At 39.9% G+C, this 13,103-nt stretch overlaps 1 protein-coding gene across 9 annotated transcripts in view; it reads right to left on the bottom strand.

The window, feature by feature from the left end:
- The window catches only part of cacna1c (calcium channel, voltage-dependent, L type, alpha 1C subunit), a 230,128-nt gene that overhangs the window by 42,412 nt on the left and 174,613 nt on the right, over positions 1 to 13,103 (bottom strand). For all 9 annotated transcript variants that reach the window (XM_066667051.1, XM_066667049.1, XM_066667047.1 and 6 more), the window contains 2 exons: positions 11,397 to 11,569; positions 444 to 534 (listed from right to left, as the gene is read on the bottom strand). In XM_066667051.1, coding sequence (XP_066523148.1) covers positions 444 to 534; positions 11,397 to 11,569 — 264 coding nt within the window. The remainder of the gene's footprint in view (positions 1 to 443; positions 535 to 11,396; positions 11,570 to 13,103) is intronic.

Raw genomic sequence — 13,103 nt, forward strand, 5'->3', positions numbered from 1 at the left:
TAATTCCGAAGGTTTACTTTTGTGCAGATCAAAAAACTGCTTTAAACAACACAGAACAATGTTAAAAGTTCATTGATTTCTCCCTCAATGTCCCCATTTGCAGCTCAATAATAATAAAGAATATACAACATACAGTACAGAGCATCTATAATGTTTTTTTACAGTGTCTTTGTCTCTTTCAGTTTCCAACTTCATGGTATTCATGTTCACATCATATTCATATTGTCTCAAAGTTTGGGGAAATAGAGCCAAGGATTTTCAGAAATCAAAAATAAGTGATGAGAAAGAGAGAAGGGAGACAACACAAGATGCCAAAAGAACACAGGAAGGAGATAGACAATAGATAGAGGGGGAGAGAGAGAGAGAGAGAGAGAGAGAGAGAGAGAGAGAGAGAGAGAGAGATACAGAGGAACAGAAAGAGAAAGTAAAGCACAAGCACTTACGCTAGGCGAGTACAGCAGGTTTCTCCCTCCATGTCTCCAGCTGGAGCATTATCAGTGTTCACCGACTCATTCTCGCTCGCTGGAATACTCACTGTGTGTGTGAGAGAGAGACAGAGAGATTTACCAATGGGGAGATGATGTTTATCATAAGCTGGATGTAACCACATTACAATTATTTGACCCTTCTCCACCTGCCCTGTATCACTTCTGATCTTAAAGTAATTCCCTCACATTTTTCAGCCTCCCCTGTGCCTGCAGCATCTGTGGCATATGGTGGATTACTACGGAAAACATCTTTAAAGCATTTCCTTGGACTTTTGTAAAAGCACCAGGCACCTTATAGCTTTATACAATTGTTTGGACACCTCTGGTCAAATATTGTTTTTTTTTTCTTTTTTTGATTTTCCTAAATTATTCCAAAATATATAATAATGGAAAATAAAAAATACAATAAAATACCTACAATAAAACATTACTTTTGCACACAACTCACTATAAGCTTTTTCCCCTCTTTGTTTTAAAGCAAATAAACTATAACTGTGCACTAAAGTGAGGTGCTGTGTGCTGTGTTTTTATTCAGCAAATTATTTAATTTTCCAGAGGCACACAATTTATTGCATACAACCCAGAGAGCAGACATCAATGGGCAGTTGGCATTAATACTATACTTCAGGGTCACAGTTGAGGGTCATGGTGTGTCCGAAGCCTACCCGGAATCACTGGGTGCAAGGCAGGAACACACCCTGGAGGGGGCGCCAGTCCTTCACAGGGCGACACAGACACACGGACACTTTTGAGTCGCCAATCCACCTACCAACGTGTGTTTTTGGATGGTGGGAGGAAACTGGAGCACCCAGTGGAAACCCACGCAGACACAGGGAGAACACACCAAACTCCTCACAGACAGTCACCGGAGCGGGACACGAACCCACAACCTCCAGGTCCCTGGAGCTGTGTGACGGCGACACTACCTGCTGCACCACCGTGCCACCATTTTATCATTTTATACTACTATATTTCTATGTATTTGGATTAAATGATTAAAGCTGCAGATGTGGCATGCAGAGTTTAGACTGTAAAATACAACTCCTTTATATTGAAAAAAAAATCCCCATACAAAAAAATTCTATTTACCTCTTTAAACAGGGACAAAAAGTATCCATACAGTTGTGTGACTGAGAATAAGTATCACGTTTATGACTAGGCTAAAGTGAGATGAACAGGACACATGAGTCCCTTTGACAATAAAAGCAAGCAAATTATCCACAGAGTTGAGTGAGGATCTTCTTTTACTTTATCATACAAACAGGTACCTGCTGTTCTCTTCCCTGTGGGGTGCAGATGTGCTGTACTTAGGATAATATGTAACAAAATCTTTAATCTTTTATGGGTAGGAGTAATGGCATGGACAGCAAGACTCCTCTCTTTATCTGCAGTTTGGAGTCGTCTGGGGGCATTCTCTCAGTACTCTGTCTTAGTGTGTGTCTGTGTGTGTGTGAGGGGAATAACTCAGCACTTACAGGGGAACCAGATGAGCAGTTTTACACCCAGAGTAACCAGGATCCGCCACCAAATCACATCTTACACAGGCAGATCTAAGACTAAACCTCTAAGAAACAGCTCTTTTAGGTTTCATTTAAAGTGTATATTCCTGTCATAAACAAGCTAATGATGCTAACAATGAGAGAAAACAAAAAGACATAAGTCAAAGCAAAGGGCATCACGCTTGAGGCAAATGACATCATGCTAATTGCGGCTTACTAAATTCATTGTTAGCAACATTAGCAAGTGTTATCTATTCTTTTAAAACATGGCCTAAATGGTTATTAAACCAAATTAAAGGGAAATGCTTCAAACAGCACAGAAGGAAAAACAATAAAGGCCTGAAAACTTTGGCGGCTCATTTGTTACCATCAGCAGAAGGGTAAATCAAAAGCCAGTCACATGCAGGCACTGATGAAACCTCTCTGTACATGCTTGTGGGGGTCTCTAAGCAGAGCAGAGCATAGGCATTGTAATACATGCTTCATTCACACATAACAAATCAATCCAATTATTATCTTTTCATGTTTCTCTGTTTAAGAGTTTGCAAAGTCATTGTTACTGCTGAATAAGGTTTTTGAGAGAAATAGCATCCATCCACTCAATTGTACAATCGTTACCATGACATTCATTCATTGTCTATAACTGGTTTTCCAATTCAGGGTCGCGGTGGGTCCGGAGCTTAGCTGGAATCACTGAACACAAGATGGGAACACACCCTGGAGGGGGCGCCAGTCCTTAGCAGGGCGACACATACTCACACATTCACTCACACCTACGGCCACTTTTGAGTTGCCAATCCACCTACCAACATGTGTTTTTGGACCGTGAGAGGAAACTGGAGCACCCGGAGGAAACCCACACAGACACAGGGAGAACACACCAAACTCTTCACAGTACACCACGCTATGCTTTGAAGTACCAACGAGTCCTGGGTAAAGACTCCAAACCATCACTACAGCGAAGATATACTCTCCAAATGTCCTTAATGTCCACATCAATAGTGAATGTAACAGCTATGACTCCTCCCTCAACATCTACAGCTGAAATGTTAGGAATTGAAATCTGAAATGAATTAGGAAATAGTTACATTAATACATTTTAAAAGCATATTGAAATGTTAATTAAATATTAGTAAAATAAAATGTAAAATGCCTTAAAATATAATTTTACAGACGACTCGCCGCACTCCTGACCTGCACAAAAATGAATGTTTGAGGCAATGTTCACTGATAGACTCAACGCTTCATTTAGGACAGGGTTAAAATACGTTAATGTCTGATTATTTCAGATGAGAGAGATCAGTGTAATGCATATGACAGTCTCATTAGCTGCAGCCATTGGACCTAAAAAGACACGTCACTGTTGAACAGGAACAGCTCTCTCCAGAGATCAAGGCCTGAACTAGATCAGAGCCTATAGTTAGAACCAGGCTTAGTGGACAGAGCCCTATGCAGGAGGAACTGTGAGCTCTGTCTACAGGTACCTCACTGGGTTTGACCAGATTGTCCGGCTCTATTCAGTACAATGGATATTAACAACACACCCAGGTGATATCATAGATATTTTCACTCTACCTAGACCACTTAACATTATTTCCCCCACGCTCTCCATCTATATCACCATTCCATCTATTGTTACATTTAAAATCTCTGAGCAATATCTGGAGTTTGTTTTCAGTCTTATACCACTTCCAACCCCCATCTAACAATGTCTAATACAGAAATCTTTCCAAAATCAACTGCTACCAATGTTTCATTGTGTAATAAGAACTACTAGTGTTTTTGTACGCTTTTAAGTCTTTAAATGGGCCCATTGTATGCGTATAAAACTGCACAAGGTTCATTTCATTCATTTAACAACATTAAGCTTCAAAGTAGTATGAATTCAATATAGTTGTGATGTCACAACCATTAACAAATATATTCTTTTTTTTTTGCTTTTTAAATGAGGCACATGTTGGAGAGGAGCCTTGTGAAGGGTCAGTTAATCAGAACATTTACAGGTGGCACACATACAGACTGATAATAAAAACTGCCTGCGACAGTAAATCAGTAAGAGGATTTGGAAAATAGACATGTGAACATGGATTATGGATTATAGCTCAGAAGGCATCCTATTTCAATAATAACAGCAATGGAGTTTTCACCATCTCCAACAGACTCCATCCTGGCTCCATTACATGAACCATGACTTCAGACTAGACTGGTTGCTGGTGGGCTAGAGGTTTACTTCTGTATGTTGGGAAATATTAGAGGAAAATGTAGTGCCCACAACAACACGACCGATATGTTAATATTTGTTTAATCTGATGCCCAAAATATGCACTTTTAAAAATAAGGGTGTCACAAAAGGTTATTTGATCGATGCAATATAAGAGCCACTTTTGGTTTGATAAAAAAACATTTTTGCTAATAATATTTAAATGGATAAAGAAACTTAAGATCGAGTGATGGATTTTTGAACTTTTAAAAGGTTCTTCACATTTACACATCTTTTAAAGGCTAAGCACCAGCGATATGAAAGTGTCAAACAAATAAATTCAGTGGAATTTGAGTTCCTATCTAGTGTTAGTTATCTAGTGACAGTCAGAAAACATGTTATTTCTTACTAATTGAAGGAATAAGGTTTAAAAGACCGTTGCCCCCCCCAACGGTGTTGGGGAACTCTAATAGGCGTCTTGCCTGTGACGTAGATGGTGGACAACACTCTAGAAGCTGCACTTAATTTAATGCAAAATGACGAAAAGGTGTGTTGTTTTTGGCTGCAATCATTCAATGTACAGTGAGACATCTGTGAACAAATGGCCCAAAGATCCCAAAATATCCAGAAAATGGACTAAATTTGTCAACTTTAAACGGGCACTTTGGAAAGGACCATCCGCTCACTCCGTTATCTGTAGCTCATTTCACTGGCGCTTTTCCAACAATATGGGCATGTAAGGACACCAACGAAAGGTGTTCAAGAGCCTCTGTAACATGGAGGTAAACAGGGTAAGGACACTCACTTCGCCTGTTTTAGTTGGTGTTAGTTAACGTTAGCTTGACTCGCTAAACTCGGTGGCTCAGATTATACTCGGCTACGTAGCTGCATTACGGAGGTTTATAGTGTCGGATGAGTTCGAGTTCGACTTCGATCACATTTACAAGAATAACGGTACCTCTACATTTGAGTTTAGCTTATTGCTAGGCTATTGTCATGAATAATGTTGGTTATTTAGCTAGATACTGTCATAACAGTCGGTCATAGCGGTGTTTTACCGTGGCGTTGTTCAGCTGTTGTCCACCAGTGACGTCACGGTCGCGTTCAAGAATTTCCGTAGCGAGCTCGGGTTTTTCCGTCAATTTAATACAATTGTCAGTTTTAAAGCAAATTAAGCTGCTATTTTCATTTTAATTCATACTTATATCTGTCAGTAACTACAATAATGTGAAATATTCATGGAGGTCTATTAAGTGGTGCTTAGCATTTAAAGAAACACGGTTCTTTAACAAAACAAATGGGGTTCTTCTATGACATTGCTCAAATAACCCTTTGTAACCTTTATTTTTATAGTGTAGTGAAACCCTGATGAAAATACCATGTTATTAACTATGAAACATAAACTAGATAAAGGGGAAAACTTAAGGCCAAATGTTACTTAAAATTCTTTGTGACTGTTTTCTAAAATTAACAGGGTTAAATGGTTTGGGGTCTCATAGTGTTCTTAACATCCATTTCAGGTCACTTTCTGGAAAAGTTTGTAAACCCCAGTCCCATAAATCATGAATGTACTATAAAGATACCTTAGTTGGATTGTCAGTGACTAAAAGTCATATAAATAAACAACATCTGTACAAACCATTGAGTAAACATTATATGAATCACCAAAACACCAATTTACCCATGGTGTATGTGCAGCAAAAACAAAAAGGAATATATATGCACATTTCATGCACAGAAAATAAGGAAATAAAGGGCAACACTGCCAGGAAGGTGTAATTATAAATGCGAGAAAAGTAATCCAAAGGTAAACATGCGCAAGGTCCAACTACCAATATGGCAAACAAAATCAGAACTACAAAAAAAAAAAGCCTTAAACAAATAAAGGGTCATCAGAACAAGGTAATATTCAGAACATGACACTACAGCTCTGTCATGATTGTGAATATTAATTGTGACTGCAGGTATATTACTAAGGTAATACTAAAGGGGGCAAGGGGTGGGGGTGATAACCCTTTCACTCCCTCATAACCCTGCTACTTCAGAGGAGACTCTCCTTTTCAAGGGCTATTTTCACCAAAGGTTGCATCTCCATAGTGGTCTGGAGTCAGGGCTGTGGGGAGGAGTCAGGGTTAAGGTTCGAGGCCATTTACAGGTTTCGTTCAGTAAAGAGTAATTGCCATGCAGACGCACACGCCTTACAAAGTACAGCCGCTTTTTTCTTCACTGCTCCACGAAAGTACTGTAAACGACGATTCTTCCCTGGAAACAACAGAAGAAGGCCACAACTGAGACCACAACACACGCTCTCACGCATACATTCAGATACAGACATTACTTACACAAACTTTTTACTGTTCTGTTTAAATGTAACCATACATTCTCCAACAATACAACAAACAAAGAGGAGCTGCTGAAAAGTCCCTAAAAAAGCTGTGTTTGTACACACACACCCAAACAGCAACTGAAAACCTGCAAGGACCACTCAGGAATCTCTATATTTACCTTCAAAAGTCCTGAGATAACTTGAATGGGGTTGGTAAGGCTACGATATTAGAATCGTACTAATATTTGTAGACAAAGTTGTATGAAACAAAAACCTCGCACAAAACGGCCGAAGAAAAACCACTGCCAGTAAGGGCAGCTGTGGTTGAGTTCCAGATGAGTGCTGGAGGTGCAGTAGTAGACAATCCTGATGTGTCTGTGCACAGGTCCATGTTCCTTTCCCAGACCCAGTCACTCTTTTGTTATAGGAGTTAAAGAATATGAATATACCCGAAAAAACTGGGGTGAAAGAAATTACTGATGCCTTCAAATGTGTCTCAGACACATACTTCCATTAATGAGGATGAACTTATTGTTAACTTATCAGAGAGAGAGAGAGAGAGAGAGAGAGAGAGAGAGAGAGAGAAATGAGAAGCAGTTCATCACTGGGCCTCTAGATGGCGAGTCTGCACACTGCTTCTTCTGTTGCTGCTATCACAGTGCTGATGCTAGGCTGGTGTCACTGAGGTCCTGTAACATCTCAACTGCTTTCTCTTCTCTTTCTCCTATCCAAGCCCCTTTAATCAGATTTGAAAGTGTGTGTGTGGTACAGTTATACCATGCTGCTGGGACCAAAACCTGCTGTTTACACACACACTCACTGTAAGGACTTCCTTATTTTCTCTTCCCACTATGTAAATAATTAAATTTGAAGTAGAAAACGTGTTAAAGTAGGGTTCGTGTTAGGCTGGTAGTATCTGTGGTTAAATTAAGGGAAAGTCTCCACAACATTAATGGAGGTCTAAGTTATGTCCCCACAATTCACAGAAACAAACTTTGCCAGCATTACTTTTCCCATCCATTCTCAGTGAAGGGCTGAGCCTGTCCCTCTCTCAGGCTCTCACAGGCCAGAGTCAAAAATAAACCTAAGGAGCACAAACATACATTTGTATACACACACACACACACACACACACACACACACACACTGAACAAAGTCAGCATTAACATATAACACATAAATAATCCAAAACAACCAAACAGCAATCATTGTTAAAATAACACCACATTAATTCCTGCATTTCCATGTCATTTCTTTGAACAACACAGTAATAATCCTTTGGAAATGAACGTTAATAAAAAGAAGTTTTTCCAAGCTTGCTGCTATAAATGCTACTAAACCTGAGAAAGGCTTGAACAATGGAACATTGCTGTAAGGATTTAACAGCCATGAGAACACTGTATGTGTTTTTGTGTCTCATGACACTGTCACACCAGAGAATGCCGTCCCACTGATCCACGTCCCAGTCCCTGGGTGCTTTATTACTGCACTAGCTCACATTTGTCATTAGATATAGAGATCTTAGGCTCATGTGCAGCTGCTTCAGAAGATCCCATCTTATTTCCTTTGAAATGTGACACAAGCGGTGTGTGTGCAACCGAAAATCATATACATATATATAGTGCAACAAGGACGGCTTAACTTTGCCAATTCCAGAAATGTCCAGTTCATGCTATTAATCATATTTCAACTCGTTATGTGTCATGAATAAATAGCCATTAGCAGCTGATTCTTCAAACTGGCTGTGAATGTTCCTGAACAGCAGTGTAAAGCCTCCAGCTCCACTCATCTCCCTCCTGCAGCCGTTCATGACTCATGTCCAGAGCTGACATAACCGGCCTGTCAAATATCAAGATCAAGTGCTACTAACCCAGCCACTACACCAACAAAGCCTTTAATGCTAAGGCATAAAGCCCTTTTTTTTCTGTTCTCCTCCTTTTAAAAAATAAAGTACAGATTTTATCATACACACTGTAATTCAACATTCATTCACAAATCTTTAGCCTTTCTGAGCCTGCATTCCAGTTTGAATGTTTTCCAGGCAACATGGTGCTTCTTACATGCACTGAGTGATCACTGGGCTAGGAACTCCTACCTTGTATCTACACTCATTGTCCATTTTATCAGCTCCACCCAGGGGGTTAGGGTGTGTGGGGATCATGTGGTGGTCTTGTGGAGGTCCTGACTATAGAAGGACAGGTGGATACAGACTAATTGTAGAACTGTGTGCTCCTGTGTGGTCAGTGGAGCTGATAAAATTGACAATGAGTGTAGATACAAGGTAGGAGTTCCTAATCCAGTGATCGCTCAGTATAAATACTCAGCACCAGTTCCACAAGCTGGTGCACATGTCTCTCTTAATGTGGGAGCTAATTTAAAAGAGCTAAGGTTACAGAACAGGGCATTAGAAGGTTGCTGTTTCGGTGCTGTCTCCTCCCTCAACATTCATATTTCTCAACCCCCACCCAAAGCTCAGAAGGTGTTTAGATAGCTGCTTGTGGCTCCAGGTGTGTGTGTGTGTGTGTATGTGTCTGGACCTTTAGACACAGTAATTATTAAATCTAAAATCCAAAATTGGCTATACTGTGAGAACTAGAATTTCTCGACCTCATTTCAGATATTATATGCGTCTCCAAATGCAGTCGACCTAATATTCTCACGTAAACATGCCTCAAACAGCACTAAATTCCAACTCTCCAGGACTTCAGTGAACTGAGTCATTCACATTAGAGAAGAAGAGATATAAAATCTTGGAATAGAGCGAGGGAATCACAGATGTAAGGATTCAGAGACAGGATGTACTATGCCCCATAACCATAAAAAGGTGGTTAAGCAAATTCTTGCTACATGAAAATGCACCATCTTTTCATGCCTCACAGGTCATAAGCACACAGTTGAACATATGGGTTCAGATGTATTGCTGCACTGCTGGCACCTTGATCAAGGGTGCAGAGCTGCTCAGTTGGGTCCACTAACAAACAGCTGGCGATACAAGGTTTGGCGAGTGGGCTTCAGGGCCCCTGTGGCAGAAAGAACTGAGCCAGTCCAGACAAGCTACTCCAGCAAAATCACTCCAGCAGAAGAATTTCAGCTCAGAGAGCTGCCCGACATATGGCCACCATGTGGCCACCATGAGTTACGAGAAGAGACATGGCTGGCCATTCATTATACATGCCAGCTAAAGCCACTCACCTCATAGCAGAGGGTACGGCGCCATCCTGCACAGGGAAATGCCCAGAAAAGTTAATGCCAGGACAGAGGTCTGTGCCAGACAGGCTCAGAACTTGGGTTCGGATTGTTTGAACCTGGTAGCCACTTTGATTATGCTTGTAATTCCTGGATGGCTTGTCGAAGGCATAGGTAAATCAGTTAAAACTATTGCAGAAGAAACAGATTAGACAGAGGCTAAGGCCGCATGCCCAGGACCATGTGGGTAAAAGGAACAGTTTCATTTCAAGAATTAATCTCTTTGCCTCATAACTGAACTTTGGTATAATGCAATTTTTCAATGTATAAAAACATTTTTTTCTCAATTTTTAAATTTTCTGTAGCAATTTTTATTTCTCTATATTACAGCACAGAGACCTCTGCTGCCCCAGATTCAAGACCTGCTGTTTTTTTTTTCTAGTCATAATCTCATGTTATCTATAGACACTCCTTAGAATTCACATTATTTCATGTGCTTTCATTCATGGCTGTGTGCTCAGCACTTGTTGGTGTGAGTCAAGGGTCAGACATGCTTTTTCACTCCTTGTGTATTGTTAAAAGTGTCTAACAGTGACACCTCACTTGTATCCGTAGTCAGTGCTGGGTATGGCAGTGACAAGAAGTTGCTTTCCAGTGGTCACACCATTTGCAGCCTCTGGAGTATGTGTGTGTAAATCTAGAGCTGCTCTAACTGCCTCAACAATTCAACTGCTTCGTAAGTTGAAACTGCTTTGAAATAATCAAAGACATGACATTTCTAGGCGTTCCAAATTATGCAGAAAAAAATTATTGGGACACTTCCACATTACACCTGCAGGTGCTTTTATGATATATTTTATGGACTGTGGGTCTTTTTGGGTAAATTTATGAGGTCTGCTACTTTGTGGATGATTTGCTGTGGTTCCTAAACTTGTCAAATTTTTAATAATACTACTCAAAGTTGATCATGGAATATCTAGAAGAGAAAATATTTCATAAACTGACCTGTTGCACCTACAGGACCATGATTGAATCTAGTGAGGTCTTTGGAACTGACCTTTCAAAAAAATACGGTTAAGCCAGAATGCACGATGTGCCTGATTTTAAACACCTGTTGCAATTGGACAGAATGAAACATTTGAATTCCATGATTATGTGGTCTGTCCCAGTACTTTTGTTTATATAGTGTATATTATTATAAGTATCAATAAGCACAAGACTGTGATCCAATAGTAATAATAAAAATAAAAAAAACGAAAAAGAAAAACATATTAAGTCATTGGTGATGCTCACTTGATAGTAACTGTACCTCACTCAACAACACCTTGCGCTGAGCTGAGTGTAACTTTTTTAAAATTCAGTTTTCATATCCATAGTTTTATCCTGTTGCCAAGAGAGTAGCTATAGAGAGTTACCAAGAGAGTAGCTAGAGTAGCAAGAGAGATCCTGAGGAGTTCCCCAGGAACATACACAAAGTCTGCAGACACTCACTGAACACAGGGAATAAATGATATTATTATTAATATTATGCAGTAATAAATATATTGTTGTACAAATACGCATCATTTTTATGAAAGAAAATGTACGCTCACATAGTTCTCACATAGACACAAAAACATACACTCACACAAACATATATAATCATACACAAATGTTTCTGATCCAACTCCGCCAGTGGCACCCTGTGCTGTACTTACGGTTTCTGGGTTTGTCATCGTCCAGTCCCTCATCATCGTTCTCTGGGTCTATGTCTTCTGCTTGTGTGATCCAGTCCAGGTAGCCCTTCAGATCCTCCTCCAGTTGCTGCTTCTCCCGGAGCTTCTGGAAATCTCCACGAGCCTTTGCCTTTTCTCGTTCCTTAGAGAACTCTCTAAACCAGGGAGAACACCACAGAGAGGAAATGGAGGAGAAAAGGAGAACTATCTGAACATCTACAATATATGGAACAAAAAGAAAACCAAAAAAAAAAACTGTACAATAGTGGACAACATCTAGAGACACAGACACATACAAACACACACACATACAAAAATACATTACTGAGCAAACGGTCAGAGACTTTGACTTTAGTTCCACACAAAATAACCATTAAGTAACAGTGAAACTGTTGGTGTACCCACTCTTTTCTTTATCACAGCTTCCATTCTTCTGAAATAAAGGGAGACTTGGTTGCATTTCTCTTCACTCTCAAAAATGATAGATTTAGATGTTCTGTGATTGTTTGGAATACCAATTTATGAATATCCATTACTAATAATTACATTTTTCCCTTCCTTATGTAAGTGAATACCCCGCTCAGAAATTTATCCTGAAAATCAAGAGCTGTCTCTTAGTACCCATTTTGATAGGAAACTAATTTAATACAGGGTGATCTCTGACTTTTGCACAGTATTGTCCATTCTATCTCAGTCTCCACTTGCACACACACACACACACACACACACACACCCACACAGTGTGATAGTCTAGCAGTTCAGAAAGATGACAGAATAATCTAAGGTGACAGAGACGCATTACAAATCCTTATACAGCCAGGTGTACTACGCCCCAAGTGGCTGTATTCAGTCTGAGAAAACATGTGTATGTTATGTAGGAAAGTGGTGTGCAATCAATATAGACTTTGCATCATGTAAATAAAAAGTGCGGTTCTTTCCCTCATCAGACAAATTATAGGTGGATTTAATGCTCAATTTATAATTATGGCCTCTTGTATTGGCCTCTTATGTTTAGTCGTGACAACGCCAGCTGTTAGGGAGGACATGCCTCCAAGATATTTCTATTTAAAGCCAACTACACACTTGAAGGAGGACACTAACTGTCCAGTATGTTATGCAATTTTTAAGCTTATTTTTCAAAAGAAGTAATGCGAAGATAGTGGATGCTGAATGAAGCTGAGAAGCACAAAGAAGCATTGGCTTCAATTAGTGCTGAAATGGTTGCGATTGGCTGAAAGGGGGGCTAATCATAACAGGGATAATTCTGTAAATGGTCAGGACATCTATGTATCTGTGGATATGAGATTTATTATTTGCTACATGTGAGTTGTTATGAGAAAGGAAAGAAGGATGCAGGAAAGAGCAGGAAAAGAGGATGCAGCTTTAATGGAAACTCTGATCTGTCTGAGGTTTGCTAATTTTCCGAAATGTTTTCTTTCTAAACTTTGGGGCTGTGTCCCGGGAATCCTGGAAACAAATCCAAACCTGATAAAAAAATAATACAGCATGATTACAAGCAGAGTTAGTCTCCGCTAGGTACTCCCTGGGATTCATTTTCATTCCTACCCACAGTGATTAGTATTTCCTCAACGCCACTGACGTTCCAGAACCATAAACCTTAACGATAACCCTATCAGATTACGTTACCATTACACTTAAATGAAGTAAGGAGTCTGCACATGGAGCACC

The sequence above is a fragment of the Hoplias malabaricus genome, chromosome 4 (genome assembly GCF_029633855.1).
Source record: "Hoplias malabaricus isolate fHopMal1 chromosome 4, fHopMal1.hap1, whole genome shotgun sequence".
Classification (NCBI taxonomy): Eukaryota; Metazoa; Chordata; class Actinopteri; order Characiformes; family Erythrinidae; genus Hoplias; species Hoplias malabaricus.